General features: G+C 37.3%; 1 protein-coding gene across 6 annotated transcripts in view; it reads right to left on the bottom strand.

The window, feature by feature from the left end:
* The window catches only part of RBMS3 (RNA binding motif single stranded interacting protein 3), a 725,792-nt gene that overhangs the window by 95,074 nt on the left and 606,972 nt on the right, over positions 1-23,746 (bottom strand). For 5 of the 6 annotated variants that reach the window (XM_021678924.1, XM_021678926.1, XM_021678927.1 and 2 more), the window contains exons 8-9: positions 13,653-13,699; positions 1,529-1,625 (exon numbers count right to left, since the gene is read on the bottom strand). In XM_021678924.1, the coding sequence (XP_021534599.1) occupies positions 1,529-1,625; positions 13,653-13,699 (144 nt within the window). Of the gene's footprint in view, positions 1-1,528; positions 1,626-13,652; positions 13,700-17,192; positions 17,232-23,746 lie in introns of all 6 variants that reach the window. The other variant, XM_021678925.1, reaches the window with a different exon arrangement.

The following is a 23,746-nucleotide window of genomic DNA, read 5'->3' as shown; positions in this document are numbered from 1 at the left end:
AGTGGTGAAAGGCGAGAATCAACAACAGAGGAAATTGCTCTGATTCCTTTTTTGAAAAAAAGGAGCTAGAGTTAAGTTCCACTTATGAGCCCTCCCAAGTGAAATCACTTTTCTGTGGATATTTTATTCATGTCACCGAAGTGCTCTACACTGGGGCTCATTGGGTGGTCTTGGCTGAAACACAGGCCTGGATTTTTTAAAAAATGCGTAAAAAAAACACACACACACCAAAAAAAAAAACGAAACAAAACAAAAACACACGTTACAACCAGGCAGGCCTGCAGGAAGAACAAAAACGGAACAGCACCTGCACGTAGCCTCATGGGTCCCAAGAAAAGGCAATTAAGAAATCATCCATTCTGAGACCCTCAAATGCAATTCACATGAAAGTCTATTCAGTTCACCCACCGACATGTATCAAGAACCTAAGTGTAGAAAAAGAATGAAAATGATCTGCTTCAGGGGGAATCATTTAAGGAAAAATGTATATAGTCTCAAGTTTGATGCTCTGACAGCTGGGACATCCTGAAATGAATTATGTAATGGTTGAATAAGGTGAAACTTCACTGAATTAGTAGCAATCAGCGACATTACAGTTTTACCCATTGTAAAACATCCACCCCCACCATCTGCAAAATACAGAGAAACACATGCATGCACACACGTACACTCTCTCTCACTCTTTCTCTCTCCAAAGTTGGGAAAAGTGACACTAGGCACCCTCTATATGTAGCATCTATAGGCACTGTCTAATTAGAATTAGAAGAATTGTCTGAAGAACAATATGAGGTAAAGAGAAGCAGGGAGTAATAGCACATTCGATAACTCATAGGCATAAGACAAGGAGTATTTTTTGAGGGAGAAGTATGACTATTTTAATCCACCTGTGTACTTAGAACTGACTGGCTACAACACCTGCTTTAGGACACACATTGAGTCTTGGCTTTTTTTGTTTTTCGACATGTGGAACCCGTGAGGTCTCTTTTGACCTCTTCGGGACTGAGAATGAACTAAGAGCAGGAAGCAGGAATAACGTTTTACCACTTTGAGAGTCCTCCCTATCTCTTGGGGAAAATGATTTAACATCTGTCCATGTAAACGTACATGGACACACAGGAAAACTGTGACAAAATGAGAAGACAATGATAAAATATCCTGGAGTGAGTGAGGGGAATGCCCGACGTGTGCTTGTAGAGAAGACACAACAGGGAACATGACAACCCAAATAACCGACAACCACCAAAGTAGGTTCTCAGTGGCAAGAAGGCTGCACTAATTAATGTTGGCTGGAAAGGAGCATAATCATAAAAACTCAGCCGAAGAATGAAGAACACGGTGGACTTTAGTACTCAAATAGATGCAAACAAGCCCTTCACAGTGTGGGCTAAAACTTGAGTATTATTACATGAAGATGTGACTGATGTGTTTGAGGATAATTAAAAAACATTCTACAGTGTCCCTTTTGCCTCGAGATAGTCTATCATTGGCCAGAAAGACCTTTCCTCAGGTGCAGGTAAATCGGACATACCTGGTATGTGGAGACAGGGGAAGCAGCAATGAATGGCGTGATAGATGTCTGTGGAATCATGCGGTTGGTTGCAATACTGTACGGTGAAGAATAAAATCTGCAAACAGAAAACAAAAAAAGACGATTCATGAAGCTGCTGCATGCCTGGCTGCTAATCAAATGCTACCAAGCACCTCTGGGAAAGACAGAGTCCATCCTCGTGTTTTTCCACCAACTGTGAACAGGAGCATCCAGGAGATTTATAGCATTTGATGCCACTAAGAGAAATAAATCGTTCTGAACAAAACGACAACTTTGAGTCATCTTATAAAATTGGCTGCACAAAATCTCTTATGCCAGGTGAGTGTAATAGGATGTTTAACCAACAGGGGCAGAAAAGCCATGAGCATTATTTTTTCTTCATTTTTCTTTTCTTCTCTTTTTTAGGCAATGCTAAAGCTCTTTGAGGGAAAGGCAAAATGATAGCAACAAGCTTTATAAAGGTGGCCAATGTTACGTGTACACAAATTGCATTTATCTCTTCATTTAAGAGAATAGGGTCAGCTCCTAGAGAGTTTCTATATGATTTGTGCTAGGCAGAAGTCCGTGGACTCATGCAGAAACTAAGCTAAATATTTTCTTCCTGAAAAGAGGAGGAAGTGGATAATTTGTGATTTGTGTCTAGCTGGGGATAGGAGTATTTTCTGGATTCAATCAAGGAGATTCTAGAGCTCTGTGATATGTACTCCTGTAGACTCGGTGAAAAGCACTGAGTTTCTGAGTCTTTCAGAGCCCTTCGTCAAACAATTATAACATGATACTGGGCAAGATCAGGGTTTCACAAATCAGATCTTTCTACAGATCTTTCAAAGGGCAGCTTCTAGGTACTTAAATCACTGACATAGCCATCTTTGCTCACACTATACCTTATAGAGTTCACAAGCTACCTAATGCTCAAATTTGTCAGATTTTCAAATCATGTTTCTTCCCTCCTGTCTCACTGGTAAGTAAAAGGCCAGAGTGGCCAGCCACAGAATGGAAAAAACCAGGTTGCCTTTGATGGATTGCTTCACTGATGTGAGGATAGATTGGGAAAATGGGTTTCAGTGGTAACAAAATCATAATTTCACTTTGCCGTACTCTTAGCAAAAATCAACTACTACTTTTGATTTTTTTTTAATAGCATCACTGAAGTTGGAGTTTGGGGGTCAAAAACTTCACCCCTCAGAGGTCACTGATATTTTGAATAGAGACTCTCATGGGTTACCATTCTAAAGAAGCATTCTACAAAGACTACCCCTGAATGTAGGAGAACTAGATTTCAAGGTTTCCAGGATTCAATGAGGGAAATTCTTTAATCTTAGAGTCTGAAAAATCTTCAAGCAGGGATTGGGGGACTGTAGTCTTAAATTTACTTTATCTAGCTCTCAACAAGGATTATAAGGTCACACTCTTTTAGTTAAAAAATTGCAGCTGAAAAGAGTTACTCTGTTACACATTACATCCTTACTATCCATACCCATCAGACCTCTAAGTTTACAGTTGTGCAGTTTATTTATTTATTTTTTTTAAAGATTTTATTTATTTATTTGACAGAGAGAGACACAGCGAGAGAGGGAACACAAGCAGGGGGAGTGGGAGAGGGAGAAGCAGGCTCCCCGCAGAGCAGGGAGCCTGATGCGGGACTCGATCCCAGGACCCTGGGATCATGACCTGAGCTGAAGGCAGTCGCTTAACCAACTGAGCCACCCAGGTGCCCCCAGTTGTGCAGTTTAAAAGAAATGATATTGACTGCATACATATTAGAATGGCAAAAAAAAAAAAAAAGAGAGAAGAGAAAGAAAAAAAGAAGACAATCCTAGTGCTGGCAAGGATTCAGAGAAAGTGGGCTTCTCATTTGTTGCTGGTGGAAATCAGAATGGTATAGTCATTTTGGAAAACAGGTTGCCAATTCCTTATGAAGTTAAACACACACATACCTTATAACTCAACAATCCCAGTGGTTGATATGAACTCAAGATAAATGAAACCTTATGTTTACACAAAAACCTTAAAGCAAATGTTTATAGAAGCTTTATTGATTGGACTTGCCAAAAATGGGAAACAAGCCAAATATCCTTCAACTAAATTGATAAACAAACTGTGGTACATCCGTACAGTAGAACACTACTAAGCAGTAAGGAAAGAACTACCAATACATTCAACATGATGAAACTTAAGTGAATTATGCTAAATGAAAGAAGTCAGGCTCAAAAGACTCTCTATTTTATAATTCCATTTATATCACAACATGAAAAATGCAAAACTATTAAGAAAGAAACTATACAGATCAGTGGAGGTTGAAGGCTGAGTTTGGGGGATGGAACCGACTATAAGGATGCATGACAGAATTTTGGGAAGTGATGTAACTGTTCTGTCTTGATTGTCTGGTGGTTCTATGACTGTGTGCTTGTCAGAACTCACAGGTTTGGACACTATAAAGAGTAAATATATATTCTATGTAGATTATACCTAATAAACCCAACTTCTAAACAAAATCAATTACTGTGTAAGCAAACATCCATCTTTCACTTAAAAAGAATTATCGATCATTTACTATGTGAACCAAAGATGGGTAAGATTCTAAAACATTACATAGTAGAGTGTCTCTGTTGAGCCACTTAAATTGTATCTTATCTGTACATTAATCAGCCTAAAATCTTCCAATGGCTTTTCATTGCAATGAAAACAAAATTTTCATTCCTGGTATTGGCTAGCACAAACAGGCTACCACCTACCTTTCTAGTATTTTCTCCGACTCCTCTAAATCAGCCAGCCAGGTTCCAGCCACACTGATCTTCTTCTGTTGCATGATTCTGTCATTCTGACTTCTGTCTTGGGCCACTAAACTTATAATTCTCTCTACCTACAATGCTTATTTCCACAAATCTCCCTAAGGCTACCTCTTTCTCATTATTGGTCTCACTCACTTATCTTTTCTTCAGAGAGGTCTGTAGCTAAAGTAGCAACCACCATCTCCACCCCATTTGCTCTCTATTCTTCTCCTGTGATTTATTTTTTTCATCATTCTTATCACCATCAAAAGTAGTGATTTTTAAAAATTTCTTTATGTATGTTATAGACTGAATGTTCATGTCCCTCCAAAATGCGTATGTTGAACTCCTTTCAATGTGTCTGTATTTAGAGATGGAACCTCTCTAGAAGAAATTAAGGTTAAATGACGTCAACAGCGTGGGGCCCCAATCTGATAGAATTAGTGTCCTTATAAGAAGGGACACTAGAGAACTTGCTCTCCGAAAGGCTGAGTGAGGACATAGTGCGAAGGCAGTCATCTACCAGCCAGGAAGAGAGTCCTCACCAGAAACTGAGTTAGCCAGACCTTGATCTTAGACTTCTAGCCTCCAGAACTGTGAGAAAAATAATTTTCGTTGTTTAAAACCACCTAAACAATGGTATTTTGTTATGGCGGTGGAGCTGACTAATACAAGGTACTATTGACTACCTTCTCCCTCTGGATGTCAGCTTTGACAAAATTGAGGACACACTGGCTTTATTGCCTAGAATAGAGCCTAGGACAAAATAGATACTTAAGAACCATAGGTTGAATGAATGAATGAATGCAAAGAAGCTTAGGGAAATAAGTAGTGATTTCAGTATAGGACGGCCAATGCCAAGATGGTGGGAGCATAGAAGATGGGTTCCTGAGCCAGTAGAAAGCTGATAGGTGAGAACTCAAAGAGAGGCCAACATTACATGTTAGTAAATGTTCAGTGGAAGCTTAATCAATGCTTGCTTTCTAAGCATGCGACAGTACTAGCAACTAGGGAAAAAGAGTCCTTTCTACAAAAATCATGATTTGCACTTAAAAATCCCCTTTAGGTCTTATCCTTGACAGATCTTATTTATGTGGAAGTGAACAAAAAGACTTATTTGGGGCTCATAATGACCCCATTCCACCACGGCTATTCCATGATCACTCCACAAACAGTCTTTCTTATTCACTATGTGGTGGTTTAACTTCTATTAGAAATCCAGTTTCAGCCTCTCCCATCAATGGAGTGAATCATGCATCTCACTTGAGCGTGGCTTGTTTACTTTGCAAAATGTACCAACTGAAGTATTAAAAGTGAAGGCAACGAGAACTGGATTGACAGGCAGAGTTTACAGGAAATTTTATGGGGAAAATGGAGAAGAAACATAAAGAAACCAGCCAACTAAACTGATACTTACAAAGGGAACCCTTGGGGGAAAATTTAATGCATTTTTTTTTCTATATGCTCCAATCCTATCCAGCACACAAGAATGATATTTCATCCTTACCAGCAAGTTCCAGTACTGCCACTCAAGTCACAGAGTTATTTAGAATGGACAATGTACTGGGAAGAAGAGACTCAGCACACCATCTTGATCCCCTAATTCTGGTAGTCTGAAATAAGTTCTTCCCAAATCCAAACATAAACTGGATGAATTTACAGGGAAACCCTTGCTTAAACCATGACAAGAAAGGCTGCTATTGCATCTGAGGCATAGGGGTACCATATCTAAAGAAAATGCATCAGGCCAGGCTCTATGAGAGAGAACTGTAGGATGAGTTTCCCAATCCCTCCACTTCTTCTCAGTCCCTGCCATGTATCTGTTAGGGTTTTAAAAACACTCCCACATGGCCATGACATTAAAAAAACAAAACAAAACAAAACAAACAAAACAAAACAACATCCAAATGGATGCTTTAGGCATAGGTATTATTGGGGAACAGGAAAGAGAAAATTGACAGAACATTTTAGCCATAATAACAAAGCTTAGGTAATCCTAAATATGTGACTTTATGTTTTTATATCTCATAATATATGCATTATGCCTTGAAAGTGCTATTATAGAAAACTGGGAATGAATTCTTAAACCATTTTCCTGGGAATAGTTTACTCTTTTAAGACACACACATGCACATACGCACACACACACATAATATTTTTGTTAAAATTCACATAGTATTATGTGCATGATAAGTGTTCCTTTTATAATTTGTCCAGTGGTCCTAAACTAGAAGTGATTTTGCTCCTCAGGGAACATTTGGTGACAGGATCTCGAGATATTTTCGGTTGTCAGTGTGGGGGCTGTTACTGGCATCTAGTGGACAGAGGTCTGGGATTTTGCTAAACATTCTACAATACAGGGCAGCTCCCACACGAAAAATGACCTGGTCCACCATGTCGTAGTGTTGAGGATGAGAAACCTTGCCTTAGGAATATGAACTAGTTGCTTCTGGAGAGATTTCATTTGAACAAAACACCAAATGCCACAGTGGCTAAGAGAGTTAACTTAGTATGATCTATCTACAGAACTCTAAGCTGGCCTTTGAAAAACTTAATATTTTTAAGGAATGCAAAGAGTTACTTGGTTCTCTGGCACTTAAAGCAAGTGGGCTCCAGAAGTTCAGAATATGCAAGTCTAGGTCACTAATAGGACATGACTTCGCCTGCAGGAAAGTCATCTTCAGGGGATTTGGCAGTCAGTAGTAATATGGTGAAATCTTATTTCATTGACAATAAAAATAACATGAATATATCAATAACCCCAGGGTAGAATGTTTTTTACTGAAGAAAACCACACAAAATCCTATTTTCTCACTAAAATCAACAGTCCTGGCTCATCTTTCATGTCCACAGGCAATATTGTTAGAGACAGAACCATGAACGCTATCCTCAGGGTAACACTATAGCACAAGATTAGTAAGTTATTAGTCATTTTTATTGTAATACCACCATATCCTTCACATTAGATTCATTTCCTAGTGTAATAAGATAAGGTTTCTGTATCACTTAATATCAAATGCCCATATACAACAGCTGGCAAACCAGTGCTATAGAAAACATTTTTTTCCATGCCCCTCCCAAGAAAATACATTTTATTCAAATAAAACAATCCAAGAGGCTTTTACACAGCAGCTCGTACTGAAAAGGGCACTGGAAAGATGAGATTTTGTATATGGGGAGTGATTATTTCCTACCTCCCACACTCATATTTGCAAGTGATGGAATTTCATATTGGACTGCTAAAAAAGCAATAGGGCAGTAGTAATAACAAATTGTAGACTTATGCCAGACGGTTCTGAAAGAAGAATAGGCATTTTTATTCTTGTAAGTTAGCCTAGAGTAAAAAGTACTAAGGTTTCATTTTTCCATTGTGATCCAGACACTTCTTAACCATAAACTTCAAAGCCTTAGATAGATGTGACATTGAACTAATTTTTTTGAAAGCAATAATTTGGATAGATTCAAGCAGATGACAGAACTGACATTTTCTACTGTCTCAGTTCAAACAGGATAGATTCACCATGGTTGGTATTTATAAATGTTTGTTCTTCATTAGCTAAAGTTGAGCTCAGTTTGGGAGTATTTATTTCAATTTCATGTTGCTGTGTTAATGCAGAGGTTATGGAATTCTGAACATATTCAACTTTTGACACAATTTAAGCTACTAGCTACAACCCAGCCACATACTCAGAAAACCCTGGGGCTTAGTACACTTATGGGAATCCACAGGGTCATAAAATATGTTCTTTAGCTATGATGTGGGGCATCTCTAAGAGGAAATGTTCATGTCAGTGCTCCATCAATAAGTCTTCCTAATCCCTCATTAGAACACAAGTGCCTCTTCTTTGTGGTCCTACGATATTAATTTTCTTTTCTTTTTGAAAAGAATATAAAAATATAAGCAGTGAAAAATAAGTCTCCCTCTTTTCCCTACTTTGCAGTTCTTGGTTGACCCTCCTCAGTGAACTACTGTCCTCATTTCTTTTGTATTCTTTCAGAAAGATTTTATACAAATAAAAGTTAATATATACGTAGATCTCATAGTACTTTGCGCTTCTACCACAATATTATTTGCACTGTATCTCATATTAGAATTGTGTGCATGTTCATTGTCTCTGATATAATATAAAATTTTTCCTTTTCAAATTTGCATCACCAAGATGATTTTAAACAGTGCAATAGATAGATATTCAAAAGAAAAAAAAATGTTGAATTGAACTTAGTGAGCATTAAGTGATGTTGAAGAATATTAACTGGATTAGAGTGAGTTACAACTGTATCTTTGGATACTGATTATTCTATGTAAAATGACACCAGTTTCTTTCCTATAGCAATAAACATTTCTCACTCTGCTGGGTTATTGCTGCCTGAGTTAGGGTGCCTGCTAGATCAAATACAGCAATGTGAACAGGGAGTAGCATACTCTATTCTGGACATTCATGTTAGATCCCTTAATACGCTGAGTAAGCTTTTTAAATCAGCTTCCACACCTCCAAGATGCACGTGTTAATGCTAACCCAAGGGACAGTAAGTATGTTGAGAAAATATTTGTAGTTATCTTGACATCTTACAGGTTTAGAAATTATTGTTCTAGTATTCCATATTATTAAAATGTTACCATATAAGACAACAAAACCAAAGATGAACAACACATTTTTAAAGTCATCTATATGAAGAAGTATCAAATGATTAAGATTAATTCACTACAATCTTCCTATTCTTTCCATTTCATTATATAAAATTTCTATCTTCTTGTTACCAACAACACAATGGACAATCTGAGCCTTCTAAAACTCCTTCTTAACTCAAGATGTGATAAATTCATGGGCAGTTTGGATACTTTGGGTGAAACTGGAGGCTATATACTTAAAGAGAAGCAAATTAAAGTGTTACATGGGGACAGAGTAAATTGATGCTGAGAAGAGGAATGGTTTCTCTAATGGCAATTTGTTGGGGCCAAGAAGATATCATTGGTTACATTTCCTATTTCAGATTTAACATTTATAATACTGGGTTAAACAGTCTATAAAGATGAATAAAACATGGAACCTGCCTTCACTGAGTTAATAGCCCAGCAGGGAAATAACTATGGTGTCAATAGCTACATGGCAAATAGACTGTCAAATGTATCATGGTACCTTGAAATATAGTGCAACAATAACATCAATATTTACACTGACGATCACATTGTTATTGTACAGAGTTCTTTAACTCCTTACAGAGTCTTACTATCATCTCCATTTCCAGAGGTGCAAATTAAAGCACAAACAACTCATCCAGCCTGGTGAATAACAGAATTTGGATGTGCATATTGGCAGGCTGATTCTGGAGTATGCACTCTTAACTACTGCTTATACTGTTTCTCTTATGAATGACTGTGTAACTAGCTCTGCCTGGAATCACTTGACTGTGTCCTTTAAAGGAGAGCAGTATTTTTAAAAAAATACAGAAAGAAGGAAAGAGAGAGAGAAGAAGAAAGGAAGAAAGAAAATCACCACTCTCTTTGGGCAGAGAGAATTCCATAAGCAACAAGACACAGAAGTATAAAGTAGCATGGGATGTTCTGAGAAGGTTCACAGAAGGTTCATATGATTTTCAGGAACCAAGTCATGGAGTGTTGTTGTTGTTGTTGTTTTTATGATGATGATGATGATGATGATGATGATTATTTGTGTATGTGTGTGTGTGCATGCCATTCTTAGAAGTCTGAGTTTTGTTCTATAGTTAGGAAAGTCTACCTAATACTTTAAACCAGACAGGGAGATGATTACTGTGATTACATTTTATGTATGTTTATATATATAATATAATATAATATATATATATATATATATATAGAATATATATATTCAAAAAACAGTGTGAAAATGTTTTGGAGGAGACCTATATTAGAGACAGGTAAAAGGTTAGTACAGGTAAGAAAGGTGATTGAATAAACTCAACCAGTGGCAAGGACCAAGAGCTGGGGTGAAAATACAGTTCAAAGACAGACTGAATAAGTTAATGACCAATTTTATCATTAAGAATGTTGTAAAAGAGAAGAACCCAGAGATCTGGAGTTTAATGGCCTAAATGGCTTTAGAGTGAGTTATCGGGAAAAAAAAAGAAGCAAATTTCACATTTGATTTTCATTTGAATTTGTTTGGTTTGTATTAGGAAACATTGATGAAGTTAATGATCTCAGTTTGGGACAGACAAAGATATCTAAGAGCAATACCTAATAAGCAGTTAGAAACACAGGTAAAAAAAATAACCAACCAACCAAAGAATAATTATTGTGCCCTGCATCTACTTATGAACTCCGTGTCAGCTCATGAGTCTTTAGGTTCCAAAAGCAAGAGGAATGGATGAGATCAACCAGGAAAAAGACAAAACCCTGAGAAAGATTAGTATAAATGGGCAAAAGAGGAGGAATCAGAAGAAACCAAGTGAGTAGGAAGAGTACAGAGTAAGGAGGATCAGCAGGGAATGGAGTTGTGGGATCCAAGAGATAAGAAATTTCCAAAAAGGTATAAATGGTAATAGTAACAACTCAAACGAGGCAAGATGTCCAATGGTGTAAGAACTAAAAGGGTATCCATCATAATGGATACATTTGGAGATCATTGGAAACATTAACAAAGGAAATTCCGGTCAAGTTTGAAACCAGACTTCATAATTTAATAGGCTTCATTAGAAAAGAATATGGGAAGACTGTGTACAGACAACTGAAGTTGTTTAGTAGTGAAGAGAAGGCTAAAATAGTATAGTCACTAGAAGTGATGTCACTGGCATGAAAATTGTTTTGCTTCTACCCTCTTGACGGGTGGAAGAGACTTGAGCATTTCTATAGGCTGAAAGGAATATTCAGTGGACAAGAAGGTCTTGAAGAGAGGGACTGGTCGATGGCATACAGTTCTTTATCAGTGAGAGTAGATCAGATGATAAGATCAAGAAGATGCGTATCCTCAGCATCTTAACGAAAATGTGTTTCATGAGGGAACTATTCATTGTCACAAACATTTAAATGGGCAGTGAAAGAGGATGAACCATTTTTGCAACTCTTCAAATAGTTCCAAGGATAGAGTATAACACCGTTAATATAAGGTGCAGATAAAGACATGTCATAGAGAGGGTGATTCAAGGTGCACAGATGGACTTGCAGCCAATCTCAATGTGGCATATGGGCAGTGAGCTGAAATGTGAGGTGAGGGCATGCAGAGGGAGAAATGTTCACTGTGTTCCATGCGGTCTTCACAGCCTTTAACATGGCATTAACCCAGAGCTCCCTTTTCGTGGCTCAGATTAGGAACCAAAATCTCTTTTTACTTTCTCTTTAGGTTTGTGATAAATCAGGAAGAATACTTGGAAAATATGTCTTTATAGAAGACAGTCAGATTTTAGATTATGCATCGGAAAGATGACTGCCTAAAGCGATGCATAAGAAGGCATCATTCTCTCACTGCAGTCCAGGCCTAGATCACTGCTGCATTTCTAATCCTTCACAGAGAGCCTTGGGTAAGAAGGAATTTATAATAGATATATAGATAAATATTACAGATTAATACATACATACATATACAGTATGTAAAATATTAGCACTCATTGAAGCTACTTAGTGAACATATAGGTATTCATTCAATTATTATTTCTATTTTCCATTTATGTATATACATTTCCAATTGTAACTACATCTATTTTTACGTGTATTTGGCTCTGCTCCCAAGCACCTTAAGTTACAAATACAAAGTACTTGGTACATAGTATGTGTTCAATACATGCTATTCCCTTCCATTATAACACCTATTTTCTGTCACTGTCACTTAGCATATAATGCCTTGTTTCATACCTTTTGAGTTAATTATTTTATTTCCCCAACTATACAATGTGATTCTTGAAGATTTTGTTCTCCATTTCTTTCCTTCTTTTTACCCAGCAAGTTTATAGTGCCTTGTTGGAAATAAGAACATCCTTACTGGATAAATCCTTAATTTTTGCTCTTGGAGAGAAGTTTTAGTCAGCAAGGGAGAAAGGACTAGACTCCTTCCCTAGCCTACCATCCATGTTTACTCTTTTATGGAAGGATAGACTATGAGTTCCTTGAAGGCAAAGATCTTGTCTCACATAATGTTTTTTAAATCTGTAGAGCATAGCAAAGTGCTTGGCAGACTCGTTGGATATTTTTTGAATGAATGAATAAATCACTACCTAAATGAATAACTCTAAGAATAGGAGATATTTAAATATTTCTGCTATCCCACAGATTTTCACTAGAGACAGCTGACCAAATAGAAAATAGAGTTTGCATCTTTTTATCCCTCTTCATCGATCTTAAATCAGGTCTTCATTCTGATTAATTCTTTAATGAGACTGTAAGACAGAAAACTGAAAGCCATGGAGAAATCCAAGATGGAAGGCTATGAAAATAAAATAACCAACGAACTAAAGAATAATTATTGTCAATTGCAGGACAGTCAAAGCAAAGAGAAGGGATTGGAAATTGAGAAGAAAGTTTCAACCAAAGATATTCAGAATCACAGAATTTTTGAGAGGTCAGGTCATGTAGTTTAAGTCTTGTTCCTCAAAGGAAGAATCCTAGGCTCTTCTTACTTATTCTAAGTAAGAGGCTATAAATTTCCAGATGATTAGTAAAATAAAGAGTGAGGGGTGTCTGGGTGCTTCAGTCGGTTAAGCATCTGACTCTTGATTTCGGTTCAGGTCATGATCTCAGGATTGTGAGATTGAGCCCTACATTGGGCTCTGTGTTGGGCAAGGAGCATACTTAAGATTCCCCCCCCCCTTTGCTTCTTCCCCCCCAAAAAATAAAAAAATTAAATTAAATAAATAAAATAGTGAAGACACAATCACCAAGTTTCTAACTTGACTCTGTCCATTGCCTTCCTGATAGCCAGAAGAAAACAGCAAAAGCATTATTCATGTTGAAATGAACTGAGAAAACACTAAAATCATTGAAAGCTAAACTCTAGAGTTATCAGCAGGGCAACACTCTGATCCCAGAGACACACAGATACGTCTTCTAGCCTAGCTCTATCTATGCTCCCTCTTCATATCTTATTCCTTACTCTTTCTAAGGGAGAGATAAAGACAGCATGAGGGAGGGAGACTTATGTGGGTAGAGAACATGAGGGAATAGAGGACATGGAAGATGCTATGAAGTCAGAGTCATATATGGGAAGAAAAAAAAAATACAATGGTGAGAAATGTTTGGTTTAAAGTTTTTGTTTAAGGATTTAAAACAAAAGAAAGACATTTTTGAACATTTTTCTTCAGTACGGATTCCAGAGATCAAAGATACCTTAGCAATTAAAATAGAGAAAATGTAGTCTACTTACCCATTCTGTATGGCGGCTGTGGGGTCATAGGTCAGAGCCATGCCAGCCTGTATACAGGGAGAAAAGAGGAGAAAACAAATCTTAACACTTTTATCTTGGTGCCCAAAATATTCAGTACACACAAATACTTTTATCTTTACTTTCCATGATTTAAGTTTATTTTACCCTACACATTTTTCCACCCTTACTGCCAAGACTAGCATTTTTACTACCCACACATCAGAATCCACCAGTGAATTAGGAGTTTATATTATATATCCAGACAAACTAAGGAACAATGCAGTTTGGATGATTTCCATTTCTACTTCATAAACTATCTGCTGTCTAATCTGGTATCCTTATAATTTCTCAATATTGTCAAGAGCACCTATTATAAGTCTCATGGCTGAAAAAAAAAAAGCAAGAATAAATCCTGTGGTCAGGATAAAAATAAAAGCTACTTAAAATGCATTCGACCTTTCAGAAGAAAATGTTAATAAATATTTATTTTAAAATAGATCGTATGCCTCGGGGTATGCAGATAATGACTCACAGAGTGCTTGTCCAATATATTGCTAGAACCTGTCCCACTAAGAGTGGTAGTAAGGCAAGGTCATTTACACATAATGGAAATTCTAGGCCTTGTAGCTAATAAGGAGGTGGGTCTGTTCTGTTTCTTAAAATAAAATCATCTTTGAAAAACTAAACTTCTCTAACAGACAATAGTTCCAGAAAAGAATAATAAACTTCATGACTGTTAATTCACATCCTATCTTCTCCTTCATACACATCATCACATTTGATCCTCACAACAACCCTATGAAGTAGGCAGGAGAAACAGTTTCTCCATTTTGTAGATGAAGACACTGAAGCTTGGAGAGGTCAAGTGACTTGCTCAAGGTCCACATTTGGAGGCAGAATCAGATTCCAGCCCACGTCTTCTGAGGCTCCCTTCCACCACCTATGACACTAACCTAGGGTCTGCATGAGAACTGATGATAGTCTCCAGCAATGTGGGAGAATTTTCTCTGTGGGTGTATGGGCATACCACCTTTTGTTTCCAACACTCTCAGTCTGATTACTGCTTGTGAGTAGAAACAGAATGTAGAATGAAAGTCAAAACTGACTAGGTTGTCATCAGATTAGACATTTGTCTTTCTTTTTTGAAATTTAAAAGTGAATTAGACTGATGTCAATTTTCTGGCCTCGATAGTGCACTATAATTATGTTAAGATATAACAATTGGAAAAATGGGGTGAAGGGTACACAGGGCCTCCTTGTACATTTCTCTTGCAATTTCCCATGAATCTATAATTATTTCAAAAGAAAAAGAAGAAAATGAATTAGCTTTGAGGACTTTTGTAGAAGACAAGAAAAATCATAGAAACTTCAGAGAAAAGAAAAAGGAGATTTTGTGTTTTGAGTTTCAGTGTAGGTGAAGGTAGTTTTCCTGTTGGGATCATTGAATTCCTCAGCTTTCACACGTAACTGAAATGGAAATTCTCAGACTTTCCAAGATAGGGCCTGAAGTCCAGTATGCCCTGCTATATTCAAGCTTAGATTACATGCATTATTTTTCCCAAATAGTTTTAAAATTGTTATTAAGACTGGTATAAAGAACAAAAGTGTAGAGCCATATATGAATGGGATCAGCATACTGGGAGCATACATAAATTGGAAGGGAGTTTGCAAGCAAAGTTGAGATGACTGTCAGAAGTTAATAAAGGTGCACTGAAAATACATTTAATGATAACTGCATCTCACTCATGTTAAAGAAATATGCAACTGATAATATGACAAGCTGGGGGATTGGAAAATGAGAAGCAAATGTAGTAGTGCCAAAACACAAAAGAGATCCTGGGGTGCCTGGTTGGCACAGTCAGTTAAGCGTCCAGCTCTTGGTTTTGGCTCAGGTTATGATTGGGCCCGAGTGGGGCTCATGCTCATTATGGAGTCTGCTTGAGATTCTCTCTCCCTCTCCCTCTGCCCCTCCCACTCATGTTCTCTCTCAAATAAATAAATAAATCTTTAAAACACAGACATACACAGACACACACACACACACACACACAAAGAGATTCTAAATTTAAATTCTTCCCAAGAAGGGGCCTCTGCCATGTGACCGATGGGAGGCTGCCTCTAGGCTGAAGACTCCCCAGAATGGACCTGTCCAGGGGACAGCTCATAATCCATGGTTATGGCTGGCTACTGGAGAGGGCAGTTGTAAAAGTTGTCCATTGGGGATGAGATTTCTGTCTTAGAAATGCTAATCTTCTTTCCCCTAACTTATTCAAGATGTCACACCAGAGGCAGAAGAAAAAAGAAGGGCTTTATATTCAATAGAATTATTGTTTGTTTTTGAGAGATTTAGGAAGAAGTCATACCTTCAGCCTCCTAACCACTGCAGATTGTTTAGATCATAGGGGACTTATAGGAAGCCTTTCCTAATCAACCTCATGTTTTCTTCTTTTCCTTGTACTTATTTTTCAATAGTGCTCAGAGATCAATGCTATTTAGCCTTTCTTGAATTATCAATTGTCTTGAACATTCTCTTCTTATGCCGTGTTTATTTGTTCTGGCAACTTTAAGTAAGGATTTTTTTTTCTCTCACATTTTACTTTAATTCCTTATGGATTATAGATAACAAATCACATCAGCTCTAGCTAGCAACATAGTAATTATCAATAAACTCTACCTTTTTGTTGAATATACATGTGATAATCAGAAAGCCTAAATTTGCTTCTTCCCACATCTTAAACCTCTATTTCATCTTTCAGAAGATGAAAAAGAACTAAATAGATGGCAATATGGTTTTGTGGAAAGAATATATATTTTGGACCTGGGTTCAAGTCTTATCTCTGTTCCATTCTAGCAGTGTGACCTTGGGCAAATTATTTAACCTGTTTGAACCTCAGTTTCCTCAACTGTTAAATGATTTAGTAATACCTACCTCATTTGATTGTTGTGAAATTTAAATGAGATTACGTTTGTAAAGCGCCCAGCACAGTGCCTGGAGACAAGACACATACATAAATATTATAATACAAAGCAACATGTGGTAAGTGCCATATGAGTGGTATAGATGAGGTGTGAGGAGAGAGGCTGGGGATGATCAGGGAAGCCATGTGGAGGACATATGGATGAGTGGAAACTTGAAAGATGATTAGGATTTCCATAGATGGAGATGAGAGATAGAGGCCAGCTCAGACAAAGAGGAATAGTATGGAAAAGATATAGAAATAAAAAGGGCAAGGTGGGTGATTCACTTGCAGTAGAACATTGTGGTGAGGGGGCAGTGGGAATTAAGACTCAAAAGAAAAGGGGGGAGAACGTTGATTGCCTGGCTCCTCTGGGGGAGCCTCTGAACATTTTTTGAGCAGGGAAATTATACAATCAAAGAGGGATTGGACAACAAGAAACAGCATGAGCCCCCTGGAAAACAGAGGCTCAATCCAGAGCGATGAGCAACTGGAGTAGGCACTTGGGGACAGGAAGGTGGAGAGAATCTAAGATGAGATTGTCATTGCAAAAGGGTAGGGAATGAACACAAGATTCACCTACTTCATGATTTTGCCTAGGGACAGTCCTGCCTCTGAGTACCTTTGGCAAGAGGAGACAAGAGATAGTTTCAGGTCATATGCATTTGGAACATTATGAGTAACAAAACAAGGCATGGGTTAAACAAAGAGTTGTTTGAACTTAACCCACTGGCTGAATATTGTAGCACAATAACTAGTACTTGGCTCCACCTGGTTTTCATTTCATATGTAACAGATCGTTGAGCTATAATTCTAATATAGTCTTAATGTAGATTTTGCATTCAATTTCCTTTTGTTTCTTTCCACAAAGGTAAAAAAGAAAATCAGTTTTGCTGCCCTGTCTAGCCACCTTTATACTGAGAACCATGACATCATCATTATGTAATTACCAAATTTTATGGCATGTTTACAAACTCCAGAGTCACACAAAAAGTAAAATAACTTGGAACAAAACAAAAATGTCACACCACGTATGTAGGAAAGTGATGTTTAATCCTGTCTCTCTGTTTCAAAAGAGCTTATTAGATTCACAAATACTTTCCATTTTTCAAGTTTACGTTATTTGAGTATTGGAAGCATTTGCAATTTATTTAAAACAAAAGGGGGCATTTTTGTCATTTTCCTGCAGCCTCTAAGTTTTTGCTTAGTATTTCAGCCATAATAAGGTATTTCTAGTCCTCCCAGACAGAATCTATACTATAAGAGCTAAATATTTTAGAAGAAATTTTAAAATACAGTTTACTGGAGTAAGTATCTAATTATTTTCAATAGATATAGGGATTTCAAAGAGACACATCTGTTTGTCTTAGGAGCTAGATATTTGATATTCATAAAATTAAATGATTATTAATAGGTTAAATGAAGAGGTAATAATCATGAAAGTACTGCTTAAAATGTGCTAGGTGGGGGGTAGGCATTAGGCATTAATGCTTCAGAAAGATCTTCTGGACTGGAATGCTTGGTCTTATTGGAGGAGCCGAGCATCATTGACTATAACAAAGCCAAAGAGAATATAGGCTGACGGAATTGATTTTATCATTTTTGAAACTATTTTTATACTGTCATGTAAATGTGGACTAAAGAGTTTGAGGCAAAAAACTTTTTACAGACAGATCTACACTGTAATTCCTGGGAAATTGAGACATCGATGTTTTAGTGTAACATATCTCTTTTTTCTAACTTCTGCCTTGACAGATGATGCATCATAATTGTATGAGTAAAAATGAATAATCACAAGAATTTCCAATTTTCTACAACCAGATTTAAGGCAACACTTTAGTACATACAGAGTAAATATATATTTCAGTAAATATTGTGTACTGAATTAGCACAAGATGAGTTCAGGAAACCAAAGAAGAAAAGGATAATCTAATTTTCTGGATATTATCTTGAAAGAGTTTATTTCTTGCAACCAATTTTAACAATATTTATAACTGTTAGTAGGTTACAGTTAAAAACCCTATAAATAAAATAAGGTGACTTTAGAGGTGATATGGGTAAAAGGGCTTGAAAATTATAATGTGTTATAAATGTTTAAGTCCTGCCACTGTAGAGAAACCTCACTTAATTTTGTTTATATTTATTTCCCAGTATTTCTCTTTAGAAAACATGTCCTTTAGTGAAGAAATCCTGACACAAAATTATGTGTAGGATAGGGGCCAAAAAATACAAATTTTAAAAATTAAAAAAAAATCTCTGACTAGAAATAGAACAAGAAAATAATTTCAACAATGTTAAATGTCAAAATATTAGAGTGTTATAACTGTAAATGATTTTTTTCCTTTCCTATATTTTTCCTGACTTTCTTAAGTTGTGTATAGTTAGAATTACTTTTAAAATCCCTTTAGTTTAAAGAGGCACATTATAACTTCTATGACTTGTTTTTAATTTTTAAATTCAGGAGGAAAAACAAAAGGCATATCATTTGTAAAAGTAATAGAGATGAGAGGCCTGGTTCAGGAGTAAGCTTGCAAATGTCAGGAAGCATTGAGCTTTGCTAGGTCAGTAGAGTATGGAAGATCTGGGATGGAATGAGAATTGCTACAGCAGAAGGATCAATGTGAGAATGGGCAGGAGGTTATGAATAAATCCTGAAAATTCGGAGTTAATGATACAGTGATTCTAGTGATGGAAACTAGGAAGAATTCATAAATCCAAATGGCCATACTGGCTGAGAAACTTAGGATTTCATAGGTGATAGGAGAAGTGTGTATACCCACAATAGCCAAACTGTGGAAAGAGCCACGATGTCCATCGACAGACAAATGGTTAAAGAAGATGTGGTATATATATACAATGGAATATTATGCAGCCATCAAAAGGAATGAGATCTTGCCATTTGCAATGACGTGGATGGAACTGGAAGGTGTTATGCTGAGTGAAATAAGTCAATCAGAGAAAGACATGTATCATATGACCTCTCTGATATGAGGAATTCTTAATCTCAGGAAACAAACTGAGGGTTGCTGGAGTGGTGGGGGGTGGGAGGGATGGGGTGGCTGGGTGATAGACATTGGGGAGGGTATGTGCTATGGTGAGTGCTGTGAATTGTGCAAGACTGTTGAATCACAGATCTGTACCTCTGAAACAAATAATACAATATATGTTAAAAAAAAAAAAAGAAGAAGATAGCAGGAGGGGAAGAACGAAGGGGGGGAAATCAGAGAGGGAGACGAACCATGAGAGACGATGGACTCTGAGAAATAAACTGAGGGTTCTAGAGGGAAGGGTAGTGGGAGGATGGGTTAGCCTGGTGATGGGTATTAAAGAGGGCACGTTCTGCACTGGGTGTTATACACAAACAATGAATCATGGAACACTACATTAAAAACTAACGATGTAATGTATGGTGATTAACATAACAATAAAAAATTAAAAAAAAAAAGAAGTGTGGATACCCAAGATCTTCAGAGGAACCAATAAAACTTGCCAGAAAACCATAAAATGATCAATACCAAGTAAGGTTTTTGGCCTAAGAAAGGATTTTAAACCTCTTTCCTGTTTAAAAAAAAAAAAAGGAACTAATTCTAGGAAACAATATGTTCAGGGCAAATTTGCAGGCAGGGTATCATAGCACTTGCTGAAAGGGGATGTGAGAAAATGGGGTTAGTGGTAGGGTTTTTGCCAGCAATGTCTCTGGTGTCGTCAGATGATGACTGAAGGGTGTGTTTCCCCAGGCAGAGGCAGTCAACTATATAAAGCAGGTGTCTGCTCTCACCTGCTCAAGGGATGTTCCCCAGGTTATTTGCAGCCAGTCCCTCTCCGAAAGAGAAGATGAGGGACAAATGAGACTATCGATGAGGACATTGCCAAAGTCTACCAAAGGGAGATTATACTGCCTGGTCCTGGGATCAAACAGAAATGTCCTGTCAATAGTTCCATAAACTATGCCCACCAACCTGTGCAATGGCTCATACTACATTCCCTATTTTCATAACTTCTAAATCTAAGGAAGATATTTATTTCAAATCATATTTGATTAGTTTGCATCATTTGATGAGTGATTTTCTTCTTCTTTCAACATTCCTTTCCCTTGGGTTCCCTGTGAGCCTAGTTTTCTTCTGACCTTAGAGAGCAATTTCTCCTTTGATGTTACTTGCTCCCCCTGCCTTTGAGATGCCTGCTGGTGCTCAGGGCCCGGGTTTGCCTTCCTCTTCTCTCCTTCTGTACTGTGATGACATTCCCTTTCCAATCACAACTATTATTTATGTCTCAGTGATTCCTGAATCTTGGTCTCAAACTCAAGTATCTATACTAGATTCCACACATTTACTGCGAAGTTAAATTAGTAAATTGAATGTATGGTCAGTGTCTTTTTTCAAGTTATCATTTCTGGTTTGGGTGTTTACTAATATCCTTTGGCAGAGATACCCTTTCCTGCCTCTGCTTGCAACTCCCTTCCCATCCATCAGCCACACCACTGTGCAGTGAGGATTGCTCTTGTGATATAGGAAATGTCTCAGTCCTTGCTTGGTGAGTAGAGAGGGGGGAAGAGTTGGGATTGCTGAGAGACCTTCCCCATGCAGCAGGGAAGCCAGTGTACCTGAACTAAATCATGAGCAAGAGCCTAGGAGAAACTAGAGGTAGCCAGAAAACCTGGAGGCCCCTCTTATCCAAGTTATTGACTCAGAGTGCAGAGAAGATTGTGAAAAGTCATCTTGACATCTTCAGAGGTTTGTCAGAAATCAAAGGGAATGCAGGAGATTTATCACTTAAAAAATAGCAAAGACAGGCAGAGAATAGAGAAAATTCACCTCTCTATGTTTGGGGAAAGAACATCAAGGGGAGTCATGCTCTTGTTTATAGACTATGTCATCATAGTATTTGTCCTGCTTGGCTTTTACTAAAGCATTCTAGTCAGGCAGAGAATTTCTCCCTTATATAGCAATAAAGAAGGACAAGACAAAAAGATGCAGACAGAATTAAGGCTGGATGGCCGAGAAAGCTAATGGCTGCACAAAGAAATCATTGTCAAAAGGGAAACAGAAGGAAAGGTATGATGTGGCTGGCTAAAGTTTACAAAGCTCCAGTCTGAGTTTGTCATTAAAACCAAAGTTAAATTAAGCCTTGATTGATCATCATAAAAGAGGCAAGAGAACATTATCGTATTTTATGTAGGAACTTTTGTTTTTTTCTCAATCTGAATGACTAACTTCAAAGACTCCAAGACATTGTGTGTGTGTGTATGTGTGTGTGTGTTTCACATCTTGCTGTCTGTGAAATTGGGGCTTGCATGACAATTGATGGCATTTGAGTTTGGAAACTTTCTCCTCTTTTCAGTGGTATTTAGAATAATATTTCATCTTTAATTGATGGTGTCATAGAGTCACTGATGTAGTGTATATACTGTTAAACCCCACCATAACACAGTAAGTAAGGTGAAAAATATAAAATGCTGAGGTTGCTACCAGAGTGAGCCTGTGCAACTGGAGAGGTGGGAGTTCCAGGTATCTGACTAAGTTGATTCATATTCTCCCAGGTCCCAGGTGCAGTTTGACGCTACGTGGAGGTTGTAAGCTGCAGCTTAAATACTGATGGGGACAATTCTGAGTCTCGTGGCAGGCTGAGATTGTCAGGACAGTGCCAACAACTCCAGAAATCTCTCAGTTTGTTGATTCCCCACTTAGTTGCCAGGGAATCAGAGAACATGGAGATCAACTATCAGCCTTTCTCCTTATAATTCTTGATATAATCTTCCCATCCTTCAGCACCTCCTAAAGCCCATACCCCAGCCTCCTCCCCAAGAACATAAGTATGTTTTCCCATCCTCTTTTTTGAGAATGGGGACTAGGCAGATGACTGGAGCTCATCATCAAATGCAACATATCCAAAGTTACACCACTACAGGAATTTACAAGATTTGCTTCTTATCCTTAGTGATCATAGATTAGAAAATATGGACCCAGTAGCTTTAAAATAAGAACACTTAATTGAGTAAGAAAGTTTCCATGTTAAACTAGTGAGCATTCAAGTTCTTGTGCCAATGGGAAGACTTTTTGAGATTATGGGTGTCATTCACCTTGAGCCTGCTCTCTAAATTGCCAGTAAAGCACATGAAATAAATAAGAGTAACAAATTCAACTGCAAGTGCTGTAATGCACCATAACAACTCTTTTTAAGACCACATATGTAAAGACTCTTCTTCAGTTCAAGGTTAAAAGAACTATTTGCAGAACCTGGCAATGTTATTAGATACATCTTAATTTTTTCCAAGGTCCCATTAAAGAAAATAATTGGACAATTAAATGCCAAGCATCGTGATATACCCAAAGGAAATTGTGAACGATATAGATGATTTTTCTACCTTTATGGAATATGTTCAAAGATAATGTGAGTCTACATCCTTTTACAGCTAAATTTTGAAATAATTCTTTAGACGTATTATTTTCCTTAAAGTATTTTTTATTTCTAATGGTTCATTGGGGCAATACTTCAATTCCATATCTCTGAAACATAAATTTTCTAATGTTCAGTATTATAAAATTAAATTGCAGTCAATATGGCTCCAAAGCTAATAGAAATGATGTATTTCTGGGCCTTGTCAAGCTCTTCTTATACTTAATAAGAAGGATGTTGACTGGTGACTGTTCAAAGAGTTTGTGAGCTGGGTGCACTATTCCAAACAGAGCCAGTTGAAAGTAAGAGGGCCACATGGTTAGGTCGCATCTTGTCTTCCTCACTGCTAAGAATGTCTCAAAGCATGTTCTGTACAGCAACATTGGTAACAGCTAGTGATAGCAAAATGTTTTCATAAACTCAACAAAATATTCTGTTCAGCTATATAATTCATCAATTCTCAATAGTGGCTCAATCTTTTCCTTGGTATCTAGCAATAGTCCATGTTTTCTTTCACTTTTCTTTCTTTTTTTCTCCATCCAAGTCCCTCTCTCCTTGCCAGCTCTTGGCTTTTATGATTACATGACCTTCAAGAGAAAAGTGGCTAGAAATTTGAACACCACCTAACGTTTCAGTGCTACCTAATGCTTGGAATGCAGATGATGATTTGGAATGTGATCTTTTAAAAACTTTAATAAAATGTGGGTCAAAGTGAAAATAAATTAATTTCTACTTGTTGTA

Source organism: Neomonachus schauinslandi, chromosome 1, assembly GCF_002201575.2.
Source record: "Neomonachus schauinslandi chromosome 1, ASM220157v2, whole genome shotgun sequence".
Classification (NCBI taxonomy): Eukaryota; Metazoa; Chordata; class Mammalia; order Carnivora; family Phocidae; genus Neomonachus; species Neomonachus schauinslandi.
The sequence above is the reverse complement of the archived record's forward strand: the minus strand, read 5'-3'. Positions and strand labels throughout refer to the sequence as shown.